General features: G+C 44.0%; 1 protein-coding gene across 2 annotated transcripts; it reads left to right on the top strand.

Moving 5' to 3' along the window:
• Positions 1–1,661: 1,661 nt before the first annotated feature.
• On the top strand, positions 1,662–23,525 carry SYT13 (synaptotagmin 13). 2 transcript variants are annotated; one of them, XM_035550394.1, is made up of 6 exons: positions 1,662–2,222; positions 8,923–9,145; positions 11,087–11,227; positions 12,863–13,176; positions 17,419–17,548; positions 17,796–23,525. In XM_035550394.1, exons 1-6 carry the CDS (start codon positions 2,040–2,042, stop codon positions 18,098–18,100), a joined length of 1,296 nt encoding a protein of 431 aa, XP_035406287.1. In that variant the 5' UTR covers positions 1,662–2,039; the 3' UTR covers positions 18,101–23,525. The 2 variants fall into 2 exon arrangements, with proteins under 2 accessions (XP_035406287.1, XP_050566878.1); XM_050710921.1 differs by having other exon boundaries at positions 1,693–2,222; positions 11,093–11,227; positions 17,796–23,524.
• The last annotated feature ends 1,619 nt before the right edge of the window (positions 23,526–25,144 follow it).

Genomic DNA, 25,144 nt, shown 5'->3' on the forward strand with positions numbered 1-25,144 from the left:
ACCTCATAGTACTATGATTACAGCATTACCTGTTCAACTATGGGCTGAATGAAGTAGCTGCATGTGTTAGTTAAGTCAGCAAATGGTTGCAAAAGTCTGCCTGTGTCAGAGAAGGTTCAGGTCTGCAGAGGTGACCATGAGGATGATCTTCAAGGCTTTGGAAGCTCCTGAGCCATGAAGACAAGGAAGAAAAGAAAGCATTTGTCAGACTTTCTCAATCCCCTTTATGTGATGTTCCTCCCACTACTGGCCTGGTGTGACCACTCTTATTTTCTTGTATAGACAGAGGACAAAGCTCAAGGTTTTCCTGCTGTGGGCTGAGCTGGAAAGGCCAATTTCCACAGGCTCAGCAGTGTATCAGGGGATTGTCTCTGCTTAAGGAGTCTGTCATGATTCTCTTCTTGATAGGGGGTGGGAAGTGGGGGGCAAGATGGGTATCTGGCAAACCTCGTAGGGCAAGCAGGAGGCAAGATGACAGAATGTGCAGTATATCCATAAGGGTGGTGCAGTGTTAAAGAGGAATCTTTAACAATTAAAGTGAGAGTTGCATGTGTGAGGGAAGCTTTATGAGAAGGAGGTGAACATGTCATCTACAACTGAACAAATGCCAAGTGAGTGGTCATGATTAAGGTGTAAAAGAACCAAAAATCATAAAAAATGCATGTCAAAACCTGAGCTGCAGAAAGATCCAAAAAACTGTTTTTCTAAACATATTTATGTATGTAGTTCACTTTTTTTTTCTTTTTTTTTTTTTTTTTTCCCCTGATCCACAGGCAGCAGCTGCATTCCAAAATAGAAAGACAAAGAAACTCCCAGCAGAACTGGTTACTTTTTCCAGAGCCATATAAGGAATATTTTTCTTCTTGCTTACTAGTTCCACTCTGGCCCAGATATATAGTGACCCAGAATTATGATCATCTTCTGGCCACTAGGTACCCCTTGTGAATTGACCCATAAAATGGTTGCATATGTCACAAAAAACACATTGAGAAATGGCATTGATTCGCCTCTTCCCCGATTTAGGCAGTCTGTGATAGAAGGAAAAAAGAAATGAGTCAAAGAAAATCAGTCACCCTCTCACCTCAAGAGAAAGCTGCCTGAGAGGGATGCGTGGCCCTTGAGGTCTATTCAAGTGGGTTCCTTTACTCTGCTCATCAGCCCACTGCCTCACACCGGTGTAGTAAGCGGTATGACTAATATGCAGCATATGTTGTTTGCTCTCTCATCTTCTCCAGAGGAAGCAGCATATGTGCCAGTGTGTCTTGTTTGATAGGATTTTCTGCTGCCTTTTTGAATAGAGGTGTTGCTCTGCACTGATGCTGGAGAAAGCAGCTCCAAACAGTGCAGACCCTGTGCTGAGGGGACGATGGTGGGGTGTGGGACAGTGCTTAATTCTTGCAGCTGTTCGTTCCCCAGCCTCTGAAGAGTGGTAAAGTTTTGCCTGACATACAAGCAGGCTTTGCTCTGACTATATAGTGCTATCATGCAGTGAAATCATAACTGGGGTTCTCAGACCAGCACCTTTTGGCAATCACTATCTTTGCCTTAAGACAGCAAAAAATTAACCTTTTGAGCAAATTAGCAGGCTAGACATCAGGATAGCTAGAGAGCAGATTAAACATTTGGATGCACTTTCTGTGAGTTAGCTAGCAAGGCCCAGCCCCTTCTGCTGACGTCCTTCCTCTCTATCACACATCAGACTTTTCCCAGTGGAGCTGGAGAACAGGCTTCAATGAAAACTGCCTGTTTGCAGCTATATGGAGATTGCAGGCACCACAATCACTATTTCCTCTGCCTGACCTGGAGCAGAAACTCCATCATCAGGATAGAAAGGTAGCCTTGTTGCCTAGCAAAGGTGGGATGATTTATCTCTGTCTCTAGATTGGTCCCTTTTCTTTGCTGCACAAGAGAATTGTTTTCAGACTTCCAAGGAGAATGAAGCGAGGCTAGAAATCACAGTGGATGTGTAAGAGCTGCTCTCCCAGGGAAGAGAAGGAGTCAGGTTTTCTGTGCTTTTTGTTTCTGTGCAGCTCAGGACAATGGTTTTATCTGCCCCAATTATAGCCCTTGGGGCTACCTTAGGGACTGCAACTAGCATCCTTGCACTCTGCGGTCTCACCTGCTTCTGCAAATGCAAGCAACCTGGGAAAGGACTCTCAGAAAAGGACCAAGATGAGGACATGGAAAATACTAAGCCCAGTGTGCTTCAGCCAGCCCAACAAGTAAGACACGATCTCTTCTTTGCTCTGTGATTTTTCTTTAAATGCAGAGGGTGGGAATGCAACTTCTCTGTTAGGCTACTCAGCATGTGATTTATACTGCTTATTTATCCGCTTACCGGGTTCAGCATGTAACAGCAGGTTAATGGGAGGAGGACCGAGGGGAGCACAGAGACAGGAGTTGGGTGACCCACAGAATTGCCAGAGCAGGAGACAGCCGCCACACTGCCAAAAAGAAAGCTGGTAATGGCAAAAATAGGGGAGGAGGACTGGAAATGCTGCTCAGCTGTCAAGCTAGATCACAAGGGAAATCATTTCCTGAGGAGAGAAGGCTGGACTTTACCAGGTGGCACGCAGCATTGTAAAGAGGAGATGACTCCTGCTGGGATCTCCTGTAACAGCTATTTCTCTGACTCTATTCACATTATCTTATGGTTCCTGCAGGATAGTTCCCTGTCAACAGCTGGTTTCTTGTGAAAATCAGCCCTTCTCCTCCCTCTGCCCCTCTGACTGGGGGAATTAATTGTGTGTGAAGTTAAAATCAGGCATTGAAATGATAATAAAAATGCTAGTGAGAATCTGGACTGTGAGGACCGGACAATCTCAGCACACTGAATTGCTTTTTTACTTACAGTAAGAGCAATGTGATGTACCAGTAATATCAGGCATCCCCATGTGTCTTTCTGTCTTGTTATAATCCAAAAAATCCACTGATTTATTTCCGAGCCTAATGAAAGAGAGAGCAATGGGAATCATAGGACACTTTTGGTATGCTTATTATTGGAAGCTGTCATTCAAAGTCAAATTTTTGACTGATTTTTTTGGTTGACTATAGTCTTCAGCAGGAGCTATAGCACTGGGCAGTCTCTGAAAGTATTATCTGTTGGCTGTTGCTTTTGGTGTTTTTATATGCCTAAATCCTTTTCAGTTTTATCTAGCCATTCAACCAAATGTTATGCCATAGCAGCCAAGTCCAAAAGCCAATGATCCATTGTATAAAAGTCTTTGTTTGCCTTTTAATTATCTGAGGTGCCTATTATTTTTGTATTATTAAGGAGTGTAGCGGGAGTCCTAATTGAACTTCTCTGTAATGCTTATAATTACATTTTCAGTCTCTCTCTTGATACTGCTCGTAGGCTCTCAGTAAAGGGCTACTCAAGGGCTACTCTCAGAGGGCGGGCTACTCAAGAGGACTATAAGGATGTTGCGAGGCTGTGCAGGGACAAAATTAGAAAAGCCAAAGCTCATCTGGAGCTCTATCTGGCTACTGCCGTTAAAGATAACAAAAAAAGTTTTTACAAATACATCAACACAAAAAGGAGGACTAAGGAGAATCTCCATCCTTTACTGGATGCGGGGGGAAACTTAGTTACAAAAGATGAGGAAAAGGCTGAGGTACTCAATGCCTTCTTTGCCTCAGTCTTTAGCGGCAAGACCAGTTGTTCTCTGGATACCCGGTACCCTGAGCTGGTGGAAGGGGATGGGGAACAGGATGTGGCCCTCACTATCCACAAGGAAATGGTTGGTGACCTGCTACAGCACTTGGATGTACGCAAGTCGATGGGGCCGGATGGGATCCACCTGAGGGTACTGAGAGAACTTGCAGAGGAGCTGGCCAAGCCCCTTTCCATCATTTATTGGCAGTCCTGGCTATCAGGGGAGGTCCCAGTCGACTGGCGGCTAGCAAATGTGACGGCCATCTACAAGAAGGGCCGGAGGGTAGACCCGGGGAACTATAGGCCTGTTAGTTTGACATCAGTGCCAGGGAAGCTCATGGAGCAGATTATCTTGAGTGTCATCACGCGGCATTTACAGGGCAACCAGGCGATCAGGCCCAGTCAGCTTGGGTTTATGAAAGGTAGGTCCTGCTTGACAAACCTGATCTCCTTCTATGACCAAGTGACGCGCTTAGTGGATGAGGGGAAGGCTGTGGATGCGATCTACCTTGACTTCAGTAAGGCTTTTGACACCGTTTCCCACAACATTCTCCTCAAGAAACTGGCTGCTCATGGCTTGGACTGGCGTACGCTTTGTTGGGTTAAAAACTGACTGGATGGCCAGGCCCAAAGAGTTGTGGTGAATGGAGCCAAATCCAGTTGGAGGCCGGTCACTACTGGAGTCCCCCAGGGCTCAGTGCTGGGGCCAGTCCTCTTTAATATCTTTATCGATGGTCTGGATGAGGGAATCAAGTGCACCCTCAGTAAGTTTGCAGACGACACCAAGTTAGGTGCGTGTGTCGATCTGCTCGAGGGAAGGAAGGCTCTGCAGGAGGATCTGGATAGGCTGGAGCGATGGGCTGAGGTCAACTGTATGAAGTTCAACAAGGCCAAGTGCCGGGTCCTGCACCTGGGGCGCAACAACCCCAAGCAGCGCTACAGGCTGGGAGATGAGTGGTTGGAAAGCTGCCTGGCCGAGAAGGACCTGGGAGTACTGGTTGATAGTTGGCTGAATATGAGCCAGCAGTGTGCTCAGGTGGCCAAGAAGGCCAACAGCATCCTGGCCTGTATAAGAAGCAGTGTGGCCAGCAGGTCTAGGGAGGTGATTGTCCCCCTGTACTCGGCTCTGGTGAGGCCGCACCTCGAGTACTGTGTTCAGTTTTGGGCCCCTCGCTACAAGAAGGACATGGAGGTGCTCGAGAGAGTCCAGAGAAGGGCAACGAAGCTGGTGTGGGGTCTGGAGAACAAGTCTTACGAGGAGCGGCTGAGGGAGCTGGGGTTGTTCAGCCTGGAGAAGAGGAGGCTCAGGGGCGACCTTATCGCTCTCTACAGGTACCTTAAAGGAGGCTGTAGCGAGGTGGGGGTTGGTCTGTTCTCCCACGTGCCTGGTGACAGGACGAGGGGGAATGGGCTAAAGTTGTGCCAGGGGAGGTTTAGGTTGGATATTAGGAAGAACTTCTTTACTGAAAGGGTCGTTAGGCATTGGAATAGGCTGCCCAGGGAAGTGGTTGAGTCACCATCCCTGGAGGTCTTTAAAAGACGTTTAGATGTAGTCCTTAGTGATATGGTTTAGTGGAGGTCTTGTTAGTGTTAGGACAGAGGTTGGACTGGGTGATCTTGGAGGTCTCTTCCAACCTAGACGATTCTGTGATTCTGTGATTCTGTAAAGAGCCCTGGCATCCTCATGCTCCTGTTGCAGTTTGTTCTGATGAAAGAAGACCAAGTCTACAAATTGTATTTGTAAAAGCTGGCGCAGAATAGCATTACCTTAGCTTCTATTTACTGGGGATGGGAGTAGGCTCCACTGGCCATGGCTGAACATCTGCACTGAGCTTAGGACTTCCCCAGAAATTGCTGCTAATTCTGAGCATTCATCCACAAGCATGGCCAATACTGGTTTGCATTTGCCTAGGATAAATTTTACCTGCTATCTTCCTTGTCTTCTTCGATACTTTTTGTCTATCTTCTTTGATAGTTTTGTCATGTCCTTTCCAGTCTCCTTTCTTGTTTAACCCATACAAGTGATTTGCCAACTCCTGTATAAAGTAGGACGTTGAGATTTTCCATATTTACTGTTCAAATAAATGAGAAATGTGTAACTTTGACAGTCATATCACCTTGCATAGCATTTTTTTCTAGCTGTTAGTGTCTGGGACAAAACTACCTACAGATAACTTCTCCACCAATCTTTTCCTACAGGAGATTTTTTGTTGTTCTTTTAATTTGAAAAACTCTTAAATCTTTACCCTAATTCAATCATTTGAACGGCCATTTTCTTTTACACTACCTTTTGGGAAATATTTTAGTAAAGTATTAATCCAGTCTGGAGCTTGTCCTTCAGGCTGTCACCTCTCTTGCATGACTGAAATAACTACTAAGTCACCATGAAGTCCAGTTAAGCCCTCAAGTCCAATTAAGCCTGCAGTACCCAGAATATCATAGGTTATGGTCCTCACAATATTTCTACATTTATCAAGTTTTGCCTTAACTTAATCCAGTGTTTGACCAATACAGAATCAAATTATTCAACCTACCCTCAGTGCATCACTCTTTCTTGAATGATTGTATGCTTTCAGCATTGTAGACTTTCTAATTAGAAGCATGACTCCTAATGTTACTGCTTTGTTGTTTTGTCTTCTTTTTTTTAAAAAAAGAAATTTGGTCATATTATAGCAGCCGAATGAACATTCTGTCAGAGAAAGTGCAAAATGTTCTTAGTTTGCATATTCTGTATGTTTAACAATTCTTTCCAATTAAAATAGTTTTGTTGCCAGGAACATGCATTCATTCTCCTGTCACTGATTCAGAATTAGTCTATATTCCTTGAAGGAATGAAACTCAAATTGAGTTCTGAGCCTGTGTCTCAGTTTTATCATCTGTGTCTACGTTTATAAATTGTCCTGTCAGGACGTTTTTCCAACTGCATTAGTACACTGTATGTCCTAGTCAGTGTTTGGCATACTTAATTATTGAAGCCTGTCAGGGCCACTGATTCTGATAAACAGAGATGACAAAAGAAAGATGAAGCAAGACTGCATTTTATCCACTTGGCATGTCTCCCATGACACTGATGCTTGTATTTGCTATAGATAGAGGCTCCCCATGGACATGACCTGCATATTTGAGAAGGAAGAGTTCAAACACAAAGATACATCTACAGAACAATTAATAAGTGCTGTAAATTTGCAAAGTGTCAGCAATGGGTGCAGATTAAACATGCCTAAACACATCCAGCAGTTGCAGCAATCTAGTGCATTGTCTGAGTGATGCTGGGCAGGCACCCAGAAGGGTTAGCTGGAGCCTCCTAGCTAATTTTGTTTTCTTTGCTTTCACACATTTTATGCAGAACTATATGAGTTTTCCTTTATTTAAGATATCGCTGCTGATTTGCAAAGGGAACTTCCATAGGACATTGCTCTGTAACTAGATTAGCAGACAGCACTTGGGTACAGAGCTGGCAGCAAAGATAATAAACAGAAGCAGATGCAATTGGAAGAGGGGGTGGGCTAGTCCCACTGTGCTTGCATATGTCTCTCATCTCTAATTCTGCAGAGCAGACAGACTAGAAGAATATTTAGACCCAGTGGAGCTCTTGGTCGCTGTGTGCTGATGGATTTCCTGACTAAATGTCTGGCTTTTAGTAAGTGGAGAAAAGATTATATTAACAATACCTCACATTTGTATAGTGTTTTTCATCCCAAAGGGTCCCAAAGTGCTTCATGCGCACAGCTACCCAGGCATGCTGATCTGGTGTGATGCTCAGTGGCTAGTAGGACAGCATGCTTATACAGAGGGTTTGGGAGAGAAGGAACAGCAGGCACTGGCTGTCATGGCAGGTACTTTGTGCATGTTAGGAGTCTTTGCAGAACAAAAATGACCTTTTTTTTTTCAAGCCATTGTCTACTTTTTCCTAACATATTTTGTTTGGTTGGTCTGTTTTAATTTTGAAGAATAGAAAACTGCATGTGAAACTTGGATGAGTAACTTCAAACCTCCTATGTATTTTAGTACTGATGAGGCTCACATCTCTAAAAGGGGGATCTCACTACATTTTTATTATAGACCAGCACTGCATGACTTACATAATATCTAAGCTCAGCTGAATGCTAGGTGGGGATCTGCACACAGTGACGTGTTTCTTTTTCAACTCCTATTTCAGAGTCCTTGAAATTAGATGAGAAAATGCTGTTATGTAGTAGGCTTCCTAAACACCAGTGTACTGGCTGTCTTGAGAAGACGGAGTCTCTGACCTAATTAGCTCTTCACCACTGCCAAGTCCATGTAACTGTAGTGCCATGGTCTCCATAAGCAGAGTATGACAAAAGAGCTACAGTCCAATACCTCTCTCTTTCTTCAGCTCTGTTTCTTAAGGAATAGGTATGCTCCCTCAGGACATCTGAACTGGGACCACAAAGTCCCAACACAGACAAGTGCCTCAGGGCACCATCTACATTCATTATTAACAGGAAACAATGAGACTAATGAAAAACTTTAATTACAATTACGAATGCCTTTTGGCTCTCCCTCACTCTAAACTTAATGCAGAATAGGTTGGCAGGCAGTGGGGTTGGAGTGAATCCCTCTGCACAGTAATCAATTCAAACGGCAGTTTTACTTCTCCTTTTTGTCTTTCATGCTTTGGAAACATTAATAAAATCTGATGAGAGGGTCAGAGTCATTTGCTAGTCAACTTTTGTTCTGTTGATGAATTCAAATATAAATGAATCAGGAATGATTTCAGTTGTGAGCAGAGGGGATTCTTTCCTGGGACATAAGGAAAACATGACTGTTATGTTCCACTGATATATTTTTCGTTGTTTGAGGAGAACGTAATTCTTTGTGCCAGCCTTTGCCCAGTCTGCCTGGGCATTACACCATCTTTCAAGTTCTTCCATTGATACCATGGTCAGCAATCAGCAGGGAAATAAAATGTTAAGAAGTAACTCAGACAAATCAAAATGTCAATCCCTGTATAATAAAGGAGAACTGTGTGTCTGAGGGTCAGGTGGGGCTCTGGTCCTTAGAAACAACAGGTTTTTCTTGCTGCAACCAAACATCTGTAGAGGAGTGACTCTGAAAGGACGTACACCAAGTAGAAGGGTAACAGATTTGGCAAGAACATCTGGGCAGCAGCTTCTCTAACCAAAGAAATAATGACAGTAAGAATGACCAAGGGCACCATATTTTCTCCCTTTGTCTCAGCTCATTTAACACTGAAAGAATCAGAAGAATTAGTGCAGAGTAATAAACAACGTTTTAATTTTCAGTTCAATGTTAAGAAAACAGCAGAGCCAGTCCAGCCTCGACCACTCCTGAAGTTTCCCAACATTTATGGCCCCAAACCAGTGGTAACTTCACCTGAAATTGTTAACTACACACAGTATTCCTTGAAGACAACAGAAGAACCAGTTACTGGAAAACATACTGTTTTGGATGAGAACAGGATGAAGATACAAGTCAATGAAGAGCTTTTTGTTCTCCCTCAAAACGGTAAGAACATTTGGTCTTCAGACTACAGATTGCTTTTCTGGGTGTAGATCTGTAACACTTTTGAGCATAATGTTATTGTAATTAGAGAAATAAACATGGAAATGAAGAGATGGGGTGCTTTTCACTCTCTTATCATGAACATTATGAGTTCTATTTTAAATATATGTGTTTAATAGAAAGTAATCATGGAGCACATCAGGACATTCAGATAACAAAGACATAATTGAAACTATTTTTTTTTCTCTAAAAGTGCAAGAATTGCACTCCTGTGTTGAAGAATCTGTCTCAATGGAAGCAGACATTTTGTAGAAAAACATGTATTTAGAGTAAAGTTTTAGTGAGAGCAGTTGCCACAGTATGGGTGGAATACTTGGCCAAAACTAGGCAGAATTGCTCCTCCAGAAGAAATGCTAGCTGTCCAGCAACTGTCCCTGTCAGGGACATCGGCAGCATTGGTTCAAACTTGTACTTTAGTTTCCTTGCTTCTTTACTTCCACCAGTTCTGTGAGATGGTCTTGGTTTGTTGTAATGTGAAGTGAAACCAAAGGCTGACACCTAAGACATTTTTGCCAAACAGAATTCTTGTTTTCCAGCCAGCCCAAATGGTAGCATGCCAAAGCCTGGAACATAAGATTCCTGGAGCATACGAGAAAATGCAATGTTAATTATATACATCTGGCAGCAAGTCTGGGTTGCTTCCATACTGATTTTTACCTTCACAGCTGTCTTTTTAACAGCATAATTGACTCTTATGGTTACCATGTTACCACATTAATAAAACCTTACTGAAGATTTGCCAGAGGCACAATGCCATCTGTCATGATTTTTTTTAGAGCATTTATTTTTTAAAATTGCTTTAGATTATATTTTTGTCCTTCGGGGAAGAGGATTGCCACATGCATCCCTCCACCCTGAGACTTATGAGTATGCAAAAGCAAGGAGTACTATGGGAAGCAGCTGCATTAGAGGAAAAGACTGTCTGAGCCACATCCTTCAGTGTCAGGAAGAATATTACAGGGTGGAGAGCCTGAAGGATGATTGCTGCGTGTAGGATAAAGCTTTACATAAGTGTGTTGGTGTAAGAGCCTCTCTGCACTGGTAATGGCACAAGTTTACTTCCTTCTGTGCCTGATTTCATAGCTCAAGTATTGCTGAAATCAAACCAGATTTGTTGCATTCTCCTTTTGGTGCCACATTGAACAGATACGGACCATGGATGAGACTTTTAGGAGGAAATGTGCTGGTCTCATTATTGTTGTCTGTGTGAGTCAGGACCGACCTTGCAGACAATAGATTTTGATGCCAAAAAGTTGTGGCTTCCCTTTTGGTCTTGCAATTTGCTTTATTTCAGTATGAAATATGTAGCCAGCTTCAAAAATGACACGTGGAGAAACTGCCTCAAAGCTTCCCAAGCTCATGATCTTTAACCTGGTTAAGTGCTATCTGACTAAATGTCATATTGGCCTTCTGCATGACAAAGACTGTAGAGTTAAATTAAAAAAAAAAAAAGTTATAGAGGTCTGAATTAACGCAGAGAAGAACACAAGATGCAATTCAGCAATGTGTGTAACAAACAACAAACCAAAACAAAACAGTGTAAAACAATAGTGTAGATAAAAACAAACAAAAAAAACTATATAAAACAAGAGTGTAGTTTAAGCACCTTGACTTAGGCACAAGGTAAAAGAGCAAATCTGTGAAGCAACGTAGAGCACACAATGGTGAAGAGAGCAGGAAGCTTGTCCAGGTGCTGTAGAAGACCTGAAAGTGTGAGAAGAGAGAGCAAGAAGGAGATTCGGTGAGGGAAGGAGGAGGAACATAAGTGATATTCCTGCATACAAAGTGCAGGCATAGTAAGACATTTAGAAGAGTTGAGTCCAGACATGGTGCGTTTGTCCTTCTTGGAAGGTGAAGACTTGCTTGCTAATGGGGTTACTTCAGTTTCAGGTGTGGTAAAAGATGTGTGTGTCACGGAGCACTTGAACCCCGAGAGGGCAGCCAGCTGTAACCAGGTCCCTGAACTGCGCTACTCCCTCACATACGATCAACAAAAAGCTGAGCTGCATGTGGCCCTTCTGGAAGGTAAGGGGCTGAGATCTGCTACTAGTGATTCTCTGTCTGGAACGTACAAGACACCTTCTGATTTTATAGAGAGTTCCCCTCCCACATTAAAATCAACATATTTCCCCAGAACCGTTGGATGTTTCATTGGCAGCTGCATTTGTAGAATAGAAATACCTAGAGATGTCAGTGCTCAAATGAATGTGCAGGGCATGGCTTGGGAACAACCAAGCACAGCTCAGAAGCAGAAGCCAGGAACCAGGATGGACTCCTCTTGTCCCAGCCCTGGTACAAAGCAACCTCTTATTTAATTTTTACTTTGGGGATAGGGGAGGGGATCTGCTATCTCCTTCCTCTCTGTGACTTTTTATCTTCAACATGACCCACTCCCTACTGCCTCTTGCTCAGGCCAAGTTAGAAGGTGAGTTGTAGACACCAGACTTACCCTGTAGGCCCCTGAGGAAGAAGGTCCCTCTGGCACCGCCTGGCCAGGTGGCTGGGCTCTGCGGCACTCTCCGAAGTAGAGACTGACAACCATAACAGCTTCTCTGCTCAGGGCTGGAGCATCATCGGTTCCTCTGGGAAAGTAAAATAAGCTGACTGAATAATTCATGCACAGTGCAGATCTCTGTGGAAGCCTAATCAAATCACACCCTCTGAAGTGAGAATTGAATGGGTGCTAAACGGCGGCTGCTGCTGTGGACTGACTGGAGCAGCAATCTCTCCCACAGCCTCTGCTGCCCTGCAGGGTGGATGCCCTGGGCTGCCGGCATGGCTCTTCTGCAAGCCTGCTCCTCCCTGAGTGCCCCAGTGCCACCCAAGCTGTGTCTGCTCTGCTCCCCAGCTCTTCTCCCCCAGAAATCAGGGGACTACAGTTTTCCGTGGGGCCTGGCAGCTCGGGAACAGCTCTCCTCAGACTGACTGCAGCAGGGACTTCGGTTTTGCCCACGGAGTCCTGCTGTTCCATGACCCCTCTAGGGAAGGAGTACTCCTCTTGCTGCACAGAAGGCAGTGTAATTCTCTTGATGCAGAAGAGGAGCATAAAATGCCATTCTCATTCTAGACTTTTCAACATAAAAGGGATATAAAAATAGGGATCAATGTCTTTTGACACACATCTTTTGGGCTGTGGGGTGGCTTCTGAAGGAGTTATTTGCCAGAGGTTGGACAAGCAGAATGTAATAACCCTTAGGCATATCCCACCCTGGCCTGCAGGTGTGGATGTGTGCCAGGAGAGAGCTCTCTCCCGTCTCTGATGCCTATGAGTGACAATCCTGCTTTTAAACCTTTTTAAGAAGCTTTCTTTGTGTGCCAAGGTAAAGGTAAATGGGAGCTCCCTGTCCCTGTGCCATGCTGTGTCTCATCTCATTGCTGCTCTGCATCTTCAACAGAGCATGTTTCTTTGAACTCAGCTGATGGTCTCCCAAACACCAACAGCATCCTTCTGCAGCGACAGAAGGACAAAGACATTGTGCAACATGAGGAAAACACCACAGCATGGACTCATGGCTTAGTCTGCTCTGTGCAAGCAGGAACTGAAGTCAGTGTCTATGTGGCTGTTTCATTTTATGGCTTTTATGAAATAAGCAATTTAGCCACCAATATTTATGGGCTGTCTTTTATGAGAGGTCCTTAAAGTCAATCCTTCCTTTCCAGCTATGCATGGCAGAATGAGTGGTGACCAGGATGCTGGCTGCCATTGCTACATACTGGGCACACTGGTGAGCAAGTCTGGCATTGCTGAAGCCCAGACAGAGCTGAAGAAGAAGGTGCTTCACACCCTTTGGGAGGAGGTCTTGCGGTTCCCATTAACCGAGGAGGAGATGCCAGAGGGGACACTGACTCTCACCCTGAGAAACTGCGACAAGTTCTCCAGACACAGCATTGTGGGGGAACTCAAACTGAGCCTTGCTGACATAGAGGACTCCTTTGGGATGGCCCAGTGGGAAAGGCTAAAGATGCCAGAGAAGGTATGGACTAAGTCTGTGTTGGTAGACCAGAAACTCCATTTTTTGGGGGGGAAAAAAAAAAACCCAAAACTCTCCAAAAAAAACCAGTGTTTTTTTGGAGAAGAGAAGCCCTCTTCCAAAACAGCTGCATGTCCTTGGGTGGGTGGCTCTGTTCATTTGGGCCCAGGTTTGGCCGGGTGATGTGTGACTGCAGAGGTCACTTAGCACTGCTATGTGTTGACCTCACCATTTCAGAAAGCAAACAAAAGCCCATCAACCCAGTCCCTGCATCTACAACTCCCAGCATGTGTGCCAAAGCTCCCTTTTCCCCTCCCTCAATTACATGACAATCTGACACTGATATCTGCAATTCAAAGTCTATGTTTAGAAGTTACGTGAGTTTCTGTGTGTTAACGATGAAGGGACTGTGGTAGCAAAAGTTCAGGGACCAGACTGTGCCTACATTGCAGGAAGGAGGGACTCTGCTGCGCTGGGTGGGGTAGGGTACATGGTAGCAACTGAGTGAGCCCTTAGCTATTCAAGTGAAACACATTGATGGGACCAAAATGCTGAACTGAAGACAAGGAGCCGTTGCTCCTCAGTACAATCAGCCCAGCAGCGCTATTTGTTCTGGCTGATGTCAAAATATCACCCATTGCATTGTATTTTTTTTATTATTATTTTTATTTTTTGGTGGGCGTTGTTGTTGTTTTGTTTTGTTTTTTTTGTTTTTATGACAAAACTTATCTTTCTTTTGTTATCCACATCTTCCCAGTCGCACAGACAGGGAAAATAGGGGAAAGGATTCCAACAGTATTTGAAGTATGTACAGGGAGTGCCTCATTTGTATTAACATTTTACAAGCAAATTTCCTCAGGAACCTTTTCTCTGCTGTAAACTAGATTATTCTAGCAGCAGCAATATGCTTAACAACATAGCAGCAGGACACTGCTATTGTTGCTTATAGTACATGGCTACAAACAGCTACCTACTGTACTCTGGTATGGCACAAGGTGAGCGATGCAAAATAACGCTAGTGTTGTTGCTAACCCTGCTATAATAAATTATTTCTTGTCACCATTGGGGGTGAGAGCTCTCCACTGAGCTGGTCATAGTCACAGAGTAGATTGTTTCTGATTTCCAATATTGCTAATTTATCTGATCACCACTTGAATGCTAATAGGGCCGTCTATTCTGAAAAAAAAACCTCTGGCAGAGAAAGGGGCAGAAGAAATAAATGGGTGGTCTGAATCGGTTTCATAAAGCAGAAGGCTAAATAGGTACCTAATAGCTGTAAGTTGAACTGAGATCCCAGATTGTTGCTTCAAAAAAAGATGTCCAAAAAAACCCTATTCCAATATAAGCCATAATAATTTTAATTCCCAGACCAAGATAGACAGAGGTCTCTCTGATCCCTAATCTACTGTAGTATCTGCTTTGTAAACAATACCCAAGAAGCAGCCAGTCCACGGCAATGGTCAGTTTTCACTCGTACACCTGACAGAGTCCTGACATACTGGGTACTCTGGGACACACAGAAACAGGACAACACTCATTGCTTCTGCAGGCTGACAGCACAAGGTTAACACTAACAGTACTGCTGAACAGTGCCCCAGTTTGAGCTGAGGATGTGCAGTGAAAGCTGAATTTGCGTCATCTGGGACCTGAGAGAGCCAACCATTGCACAGACAGCTTATATACAGATCCTGAATCATTCATTGAGAACCAGAGCGGGAGGCAGTGAGGAAGAGCTGATCAAAAAAGAGCAGCTATTTTTGACAGCATCCATCTAGGAACAAAGTTATTGGGCTTTGTTTAAAGTCTGACATTTCCTTGAAAAGCTGTGTGCTGCAGAATTTTTATTCCTAGCCTCCCGGTAATTCTCCCACACAAGGAAAAGCTCAGAGGGAAGCTTACAGCTAACCAGGTAGTGCAATTAGTATTCAGGAATTCATGGAGTGCTGTGAGCAATGCAAAACATAGATACTGCAGACTGATATCCTTATCTTGTCTTCCTTCCCTCCCAGTGCTTTGCTAATGACAGTGATGATAGCGGCTGCTTGCATAGCACCTTCCCTTTTGTGATTTCATGGTGCCTTGCACACGTAATTCACCGATGACCCCCTGATGCCTGTTATCCTCAGTGCACAGAAAGGAAGACTGAAGCTCTGGCAGTTGTGTGAATTCGCTAGGCTGTAGCACAAAGTGCTGGTTATGAATTTGCAAGGGAAAAAAACAAACAAACACAACAGAAAGAGTGAGAAGGAAAGGTACCTGTGGCTCAGTCTCTTCATTCAAAACTCCAGCAGAAACCAACCATTACAGGTTTTGGTTTCATGTGGATACAGGCTGGTCAAGAACTTGATCAGAACATAAGAGGCTAAAAAGCCATAAGCACAACATGTGATGTGTGTGTACAATGTGTGTGTACAACATGTGTGTGTGCACGTGTGCATTCACACCTGCCACCCTCTCTCTACCTCTCAACCTTTACTGTATCTATCTGTGCCTGGAGGTACAGGAACCTTATTATAGCCAAGAGCTATAGAGTGAGACCTGGTGAGATACAGGGTGGATGCATAAGCAAAAAAAACACTTTATAACTTGCTTTAAACTGTGTTTTTGTATTGAGGTGGTATTTGGATTGGTCCCTCCATGTACAAACACCTATTCTGTTGTCGTAGACACACAGCCACTTAAATCTGCCTCTGCTTTTGTGTTTCTTTTTCTTAGATTCACTTGCATTTAGGACAGGATTTCTGTAAGTGAAACATATACAAGCCTTTCCTTGCTACCTGAGTGTATGAAGGAAGATTTACTTGTGCTGATTGGGGATTGAATTTCAGGCTTCCCTGCTAATGGCCTCCCACCTGATTTGTGCAGGACAAATAAATCATTCAAAGCAGACACTGAGGACAGCTATGCTTTCTGGAGACTCAATCAGCTCACAGGGAGCGTACAGGGGGCCTGTCCTTGCCTGTTGCAAGAAACCCGGTGAAAACTTAATTTGAAATATTTATGGCTCACTTAAAACGGCAAGTGGAGAGCACAGAAATGGCCTGGAGAAGGGCTGTCTGCCCTAAAGCTTGTAGATCACGCTAAGGAGTCCAAAGGGAGTCTATTGAATTGACATTGGCTTTCTGTGACTCTTCTGGGTCGTTAACCACACACTAAAACAGATTTCTGTCACAAGCTTGCACTCACCAAGAGAGCAGCCATTCCCTTTCGCCCCTTGCCACAGGCCCGCAGCCTCTACTCATCCACCTCCCGCCAGGCCGCAGCGCTGCTTTCCTAGGCGAGGTCAGCTGCTGGCGCGATCGTTTCCCTCCTGCTCTGCCTACGGGGATACTTGTGCAGAGTGAGTTAAGGGAAGAAAGGTCAGGAGGCTAAGAGGCCAATTGCTGATGGGAGGAAAGGAATAAAAGGACAGAACAAGCAAGCAAACAAACAAAACCCACTGCCAACAAAAAAACACCACCAAACAAACAAAACCAAACCAAACCAAAACAAAAAACAAAAACAAAAACAAAAACAAAAACAAACAACCGCCACCACCACCACCAACAACAAAAAAAGCATGGTCTCCTGAAGTGAATGCTTGATTGTTCAGAGCATTTGACCCGGAGGAAATCCCACCTGGGCAGCAGGGCTGTTCACAGGCTGAGGGAGGACAGGCCAGGAAGGAAGGGTAAAACTGACAGAGGGCTTTAGGTTGGCTGTTGTTTTTTCTAATACCAGATAAGGGTTAAAGAAGGTTCAACACTGGCTCCAGAGTATGGCTGTGTGGCACAATCCAAGGTATTGCTTGGCAGTTAGTTAGTGGAACCTGCCTCCATGTCTGGTCAGAGCCCCCTCACACAAATGACAAGTGAATTATGAAAAGCAGTAATGGAAGTAGGGGATATAAATAAAGGACAGCTATATAGTTTCTCATAAAACAAGTATCCACCTATTTGCACACAGTTCAGTCCCAAATTATTTTCTTCTTACTAAATATGACACTAAAAGTAGCTGTTGGGAAGCAGTTGCTTTCCAGCAGCAGAAGAAAGAAGTAACCCATGTGACCTGGGCCTTATGAGTGAAGGAACCCTCTCAGACATGTTTCCTGGTTTATTCTCACCCCTTTTAATTTTAAAGACTCCTGTAGAGAGACAACTTGGTCAGTCTATGACCTTACACCCATCCCCTTGTGCTATTCAGTTTTCCTAATGTTATGTCCCAGATTGTATCAGAAATTAACCTTTCCTGTATCTTCATTTCCAGGAGCCATCTACAGGCCATGGAGAGGTTCTGCTGTCTATCAGCTACCTGCCAGCAGCTAACCGCCTGCTTGTGGTGATTATTAAGGCTAAAAATCTCCATTCCAAGCAGCTGAAAGATCTACTTGGAAATGGTGAGTGGAATAGTAAGTGGAACAGCACTAAACAGAGATTATTGTTTCTGCTGTGCCTAGAAAGAAAGTGGGGAGGATGGTATTTGGCAGAAAAAATATATTTGGCTTAGAAAGCTAGAGACTTAATAGTTTTTAAAAGTGAAAACCAAAACCCCCAAGATCATATTCTATCACTCAGCCTGATGTCATCAGTTAAATTTCCCTTGTGTTCATTCTATTGCATGATCTCTCTCTGCTTCTTCTATAGATGTTTCTGTCAAGGTGACACTGAGGCATCAGTCCTTGAAGCTGAAGAAGAAGCAGACCAAACGTGCAAAACACAAGATCAACCCTGTCTGGAATGAGATGATCATGTTTGAGGTGCCTCATGAGCTGCTGCGTGCCTCCAGTGTGGAGCTGGAAATGCTGAGCCTGGATGCTGCTGGCCAGAGCCATGTGCTCGGCAAGTGCAGCCTGGGATTGCACGTCACAGGAACGGAGAGGAACCACTGGGAAGAAATGCTGAGAAACCCCAGGAGACAAATTGCCATGTGGCACCAACTCCACATGTAGGTACACCATGATTACTGCCAACCAGATTTCCACCAAGCCTCTGAGCATAGAGGAATAAGCTGCATTTCACCTTCCACCTTCCCATACACAAAGTGGCCTGGCACAGCATTCTTCTTAGGCCACCCTCCCTAATTTCCTGACAAAAGAATGCCTCATGATAGCCCAGGGAACTGTCTGGAAAATGTATTTAGAGGACAATCTCTCACCCAATCAAGTGGTCCTCTGAAACAGGGGCTTGGCTGTCTAGATGGTTTGAATTACTTTTATTAGCCTGCCCATTGACATTTCTGTGACGTCCCTGTTTCTGCAGAGGAACAGAGGGAAGCAGAGGAATCATGGAAATTTAAGCTGTTCCTTGGCACCTGGCACTGTCACCCAAGTTCCTGTTGAGGGCTGGCTCCATTATTACAAACATGCAGCAGCCATTTTGCCAGCCACTGTTTTTCACAATGCTTTATAAGATTGTAAGAAATGAAGATCACAACATTAATGTTGACTTCTGACCCAAAGTAGTAGTATGAAGGAAAGAGAGAAGCCATGTGGAAGCATAGACCAATTTACAGTAGATGGATATCTAGAAATAGAGAAAACAGAGGAAGAAGAGAGACAGTCAATACTATCATCCTGTGTAACCTTTGAAGCAAACACTGCCAAATAAGAAGTCAAATACTTTCCTTCACTTTTGTTTCCTAGGGTGTTCGATAGCTTAGATTTAAGGTTCATAAAAATTGTTGAAAGCATGAATGTTTCATGATCCTATGATAGAATACCCATATTTTCTATCTTTCTATAATGTCACCCAGGAAGACCCTAAACATGGACAAACAGTTATTGTGGATGTTACCTCCAAAATCTTGGACCAAATCCTTCTGCTTACTGACATTTTTTCTGTTTGGGAATTTCTGATCTGGAAAAGTCTCAAATACACTAATTATAATCCAGGTAGCATCTAAGACTAGACAAAATAAGTGGGATCATTTCATACCTTAGCAAATGATTGATGGTTTTGGTTTGACAGTTAACTATGACACTCAAATCCTCATACCAGCATTACTTGAAGACAACCCTTAAGAACTGCGATGTATTTCATCACTTCCAGACAGAAGGAATTCACTGACCAGACAGACTCTCTAGGGCTGTTTTTTTGTGTGTGCACTTTCAAGATTTGACATGGCTTAAATGTTACTGTTTACTCTCCTTTTATTGTCTAGATGGACTGAAAAGCTGGAATTGGCAGCAATGATGTTATGACCTCAAATGCACACTGCTTGTTCTACCACTTTGTTTCAAGTAGTAGACACAGCTTTGAGGGACATGCATGGGGACAAGACATCTAAAAATCTGAGAACAGAATCATATGTTTTGTAGCACTGAAAAACTCTGAGAACATTTTTTTTTTCCCAGGGTCAGCTTGACCCTCTATTTATTTCAAAATATTAAGCTAGGCTTTATCTAGAATCCATCCCATTTTGCTGGTTTAGTCAAACAAGTCTAGCAAATTGTCATGTGAAGGATACTACCCTGCAGAGAAAGTGAAAACAACCAGAATCAGTCTCTGAAAACTGGCTGAAGTGCCAGGCACAGAAGTTTATGAACAGAGGGGTGATGTTCAGCTGGAAGCCACTCACTGTTATTGACTGGGGCTGGTATTGGGACCAACTCTGTTTAACATGTTCATTAAAGACCTGAACAACAGGATGGAGTGCACCCTCAGCAAGTTTGCTGAGTTTGATTCTTGGAGAAGATCAGAGAGAGAGAGAGAGAGAGAGAGAGAGAGAGAGAGAATGAGAGAGAGGGAGAGAGAGGAAGGAAGGAAAGAAGAAAGGAAGGAAGGAAGGAAGGAAGGAAGGAAGGAAGGAAGGAAGGGAGGAAGGAAAAAATCCTTTTTTACTGTGAAGATGATCGAACACTGGAACAAGTTTGCAAGAGAGGTTGTTGATCCTTGGAGACACTCAAACCTGCCTGGACATGGTGCTGGACAACCTGCTGTAGTTTACCCTGGCTTGAGCAGGGATGGGGTTGGACAAGATGAGATCTTCAGAGGTCCTTTCCAACCTCAGTGATGTTGTGACTCTGTGAACAAATCAACAAGGTCAAGGTACACTGGAAAACATTAACCATACACTGCTATTCCCATTATAGGTGGTGTAGCCAGAAGTTACAGGATCACTTTGAAGAAAGTGGTAAAAACAGCTTTGACCAAGCAAACAAACAGAAAAGCAAAATATGCCAATGACTCTTATACCTAATGAATTCATGTCTGATATTGCTCCACTGGCTAGGGGAGATTTAAACAAAAAAGGAATTGGCTTCTTTTTTTTGCTCTATGGGCTTTTGTTTATTAAGAAAAAGATGTAGGATTCTGTGAATAAACTAGACGCAGTAGAGATTTAGTTGATAGAGCATTCTTACTAGTAGCTGTGTTCATGATTTGTCTGTATGTGTTCCTATAGATTTGGAATAATGTTTTCCATTTAAGTGCAAAATTTGTTGTCATGTTGGCGTACTCTACCTATAGTTTTCTGGCAGTGCTGCAGTTTTCTTCTTTCTTTTTAGGATAATGATAAGAAGGATAACTTCATGGTATGATGCTATTTGGCTGGCACTGAAAGCCTGAAGGGCCAAATATTTGTCTTGCTGCCAAGAGATTTCTCTAGTTCTGCCTCCTGCTTATTTTAATGAGCCTTTTATAACGTCTTGGTGACTGATTGTAAACAGCATTATCTGCCTCTGCCCCTGGTGATTTTGGCACACCCTGTAATTAGATAGCAATCCTACAGCATCTAAGAAATAGCCCCTTGAAATCTGATTTTGCTGTGAAAAAGAATAATGTCCTCTTTTACAGCAGAAAAGATGTATATACAGATGAACACAAAACTTTCTTAGGGGCAAAGTGGTGGCATTCATGTTAAAGACTGGTGTTGTTCCCTCCTTTGCTGCATCAGAATTGAAATGGGCAAGAGGAGTACAAATGTATGCATCTCTCCTGGTTCAATCTTTTTTGTTTTCTGGCATTTTAGCCTGGGAAGAATGTTTTTTGCATTCACCATAGTCTTAACAACCTGCCAGGTGTTGGTTTAACGAGGCAGCTGTTTGTTCAGGGACTAAAAGGCAGTGCAGTTAAGGGTGCTGGCTCCCATGAGCAGAAGGAATGCTGCGTACGTGTGGTACTGGAGGGGCAGGGACGCCCAGCCCGGGCCCTTTTGAACTCTGTTAATAGGGGCTGTTTGTCATCACATTCCTGCACCTGTCCAGGGCCCTGCCCTTATCCCAGGTTACCAACCGCCTGTATCACATGTTTAGCCATGCTTGTATGTCCCTGAGCCCCGGCACCCCGTGGGCCGCAGGAGCTGAACAGGCCCAAGGAGATGAACTGTGCAGTTACTGTGGTAGATGGCAACATTATAAATATAAACAAAAAGTATTGGAAATTCTCAGTGTCATCATATCAAGTAGTTTCAGCAATACGAGGAGTAAAAGTATCACTTCAGTGTAAAATTGCCGGAGAAGTCAGGCAGACAGCCCCATGGTTTTCAGTTCCTGAAGCTGTAAATACAGGAATATCAGCGAGCATGACTGACATGTCTTAAATTAAGGGCTGCTGCTTATAAACTGCATTGTACGAGAAGAAGCTAAAAAAAAAGCAGTTATGACAATTAATGTTCGTAAGCTCTGTGTGTGACCAAGCAGCCAGGTATTTAGATTCCCCAGTGGTGATTCAGCGGTTGCACAGATCATTCTGCCTACTATAACCCACTAACATGAAGGTGCAAGTATGGCCATAAGTGAAGTAGGGAGGAAGGAAAAAAATGCAGTCTATCTGGTCAGAAAGAACAGCCCTTTTCACAAAGCGCCAGGGGACAAGGACTCTGAAGATGGGGGTTCACTATCCCTCATCCAGTGACAGAAACCAAATGACACTACTGCTGTCAGACAGAATGAGAAATGCAGTTCCCATATTGCATCCAGCATCTCTTGGGAGAGCTGGTCTTCTGCTGAGACCTCTGTTCAGAGGAGGGAACTGAGAGGCCAGAAGAAGTAACCTGTGGCTACATTAGGTGCTATTTGGTCAAAGCATACATGATAGCCATATGTTGTTTTGCCTTGGCCTGCCCTCAGAGCTAGATCTTCCCAAACAAATGACCTAGTTTGATTTTAGTCTATTTGTGATACTGTAAAAGAGGCAAAAAAAGCATAGATCACCAATAGTCCCTAAAACATCTCTGGGATATTTTAGAGTCATTACTACCCTTGGCCACCTTCCTGAGTTGTAAGGGCCAGTGGTTGCAGCTTGTCTCCTCTAAGTGTAGCACTTTTTCAGTGGACAACTTATTTCCCTCATTTCTTGTCCCAAATATCCTTGCATGATGATAGGAACCATCTTTGCTTTGCAAAGAGGTAACACTTCAGAAATTAATGGAAAATTCCCTTCAACAGGACTGGGATAAGGCTGGGAAATTTTTCAGGCTCAACTATTCTCCCAGGCATTACTGTGCTTTCAACACTTTGAACAAAAGTACTCTGAATTTTTTTAGCATCTGTCATCAGTACTTTGTGGGAGTAGTGTCCCAAGACACACATTTTTTACTGGAATGGAGGAGGTTGTAAACTGGGCTCTAGAAATACAGCCCAAGGTTTACCCAAATTTTCCTGATGTGTGTGAATCTGAGATTCTGGACATGATCTTCATCAAATCATGTGCAGGAAACTGCATGTTACTTTAATTACTTGCTTCCTGTGATGACCATTGAAAAGGCAAACTGTGTAGTGATTTCTCACATCAGTGCTGCCACCTCTGCAGCATAAAGACACAATAGCTGTAAATTGCATACTATGCATTACAGCTCAACTGTTCTTCACCACTGGCAAGCACATGATTCATAGACAGCAATATGGTGGGAAATAGTTTAAAAACTGTATCAATAGCAGGGGTCTGAGTTAAGCACAATGACATTTAGTTAAATCCAGAAGCCAAGGTAGCTTGGACCACGCTTCTTGCACTCTTTTGGAGGTCAGTTTGAAGTTCAATTGGACTGAAGGGCAGAGCTTTGGCAGCATCTTTTATGTGTTTCAGAATGTAGCGATGTCTCAAAATGAATTTGGTTCGTGTGCTGAAAGATAAGCATGATGAGCAAATATAAATACTTGACACTTTATATTGTTTTATTTTGTGTTGGTAATATCAAACTCTACAACAACAGTGGCAAAGTGAAGTAGCGTTTTGTGGCCTTCCAGCATGAGAAGGCTTTTCTGCTTACTCAGTACTTCAGTGTTTGAATGTGTTTATTGTACAGAGCAGATATTGTTTGTCAAGACTATATTGTACGCACAGTCCAAAGCACAAACAAGAGCATGAGTCTCAACCATTGTGTCTAATGTTACAGCACAAAATGTAAATCACCACAAGTAAATAATTCCAAACTGTATTGACATTGTGTCTGTTTGTTTGCTGTAGGGTAAGTCCCCTGTGTGTGCAGCTCACAAGCCAGACGTACAAAACACTGGGATAAGTCCACAGAAGGTCCTGTGCACGGTACCTCCAAGGAATGGGTATACTATGAGAAGGGGAGCAGCCAGAAGTGGAGTCCTGTTCTGGCCACACATTGGAAAGCTGTTGGCTTTTCAGCAGGGTGGTAGCTAAGCAAAGCTGTAAAGGCTTTCCTGCAGCTTGAAGAGGTTAGGGAATAGGATCTGGCAGTCAGCTTCCACCCAGATACAGGCTCCATCTCTGAAACAAAGCTAAGAAGTGAACTTGGATTCAGCCTTTTTGCTGTTCTCAGTACTTTCCAGGGGGTGCTGATGATACTCTGCAAACCACGCACCAATTAGAGCAAATACCTGCCTGACCTAATACTATCACCGGAATTAGCTGGTTCCTAACAAGACACAAAGATCTAAAACTACACATAAAAGAAACTGAAGACAGATTTTGGGGGCAGGAGTGGGAGCTATTTACCTCATTGACAGTTTGGGGGCAATCTGTCACCCATCACAGTCAGTGTTAGAGCACAAGGAGAAACAGCAAAGCGAGTCTGATGGAGCTCCAGGCTGTTGCTGGCTTCACAAAGAGGGCTGCTGCTCGTCTGTCAGCTGCACCACAGAGCTGATGCTGCTGGAGCATTTGCCGCAGAGGCGGAGGGAAAGGAGCTGCATGTATGCCCCACAGGGCATTGAACAGGGGCAGTATGTTTGACATGGACAAATCTCCCTGCCCAGGGGATCGATGCTGGACTACTCAGTAATTCCCAGCCCAGCCTATTCAGAAGCAGCAATAGCCTCTACAGAACCATCCTTCTTTTGCCCCTACTGTTCATTGCCACATCAGGTTTATTAGAACTTTTTTCCCACCATTATTTAAAAATTAAAATGGGGCTGGTCCTTAATCCTCTGTGTGCCAGGAGAGAGGGGCACCTAACCCAGTGGATTTGTCACAGCTGTGGCAAGTGCTGGGCATAGAGGTCTGTAGCCTGTTCCTCCCTTTCCTTGCACCTTGAGTGGTGACCTCTGATAAACTGAACAAGGAAGGGGCCCCAAATGTCCCTGGAAAGACACCTCAGGCCTGACATGTACCCGCTGGCTCTGCCAGCCCCATCTCCATCCCGGCCCTGGTGTGCCTGCCGTGCCACGTGGCTCGTCCACCCCGCACCGTCTCCCCAGAAATGGGGACAGTTGACAGCAGTGCAGACAGCAAGCTTGTTTTTCCCCTTGCATCAAAACAACTTAAAACGAGGGACTTCAGAGAGCTGAGAAGTCTAGTTAGTGCAGATGCTGTTCCGCAGGAGCCTTTGATTATCCGTCGGATATTTTTAGAGCCCCTTGTAAACGAGCTGTGCTTCTGTTTGTGTGGCAACAGCTCTGCAAGCAGCTGCATCTGTTCCCCTGTGCCCACTGCTGTGTGGTGCCGTGGGGCTGGACCCTGTTTCCCCTACAAGCCTCCTGTTTCCAGGAAGGGACAGCACGTTTGGTTTTTGGCTAAATTAAGTTTTGAGTGCCAGCTGCTAACAACAGCCATCTTTGTGGAGCACGGCCAAGACACCAGCAGAG

This window comes from Cygnus atratus, chromosome 5, assembly GCF_013377495.2.
Source record: "Cygnus atratus isolate AKBS03 ecotype Queensland, Australia chromosome 5, CAtr_DNAZoo_HiC_assembly, whole genome shotgun sequence".
Lineage (NCBI taxonomy): Eukaryota > Metazoa > Chordata > Aves > Anseriformes > Anatidae > Cygnus > Cygnus atratus.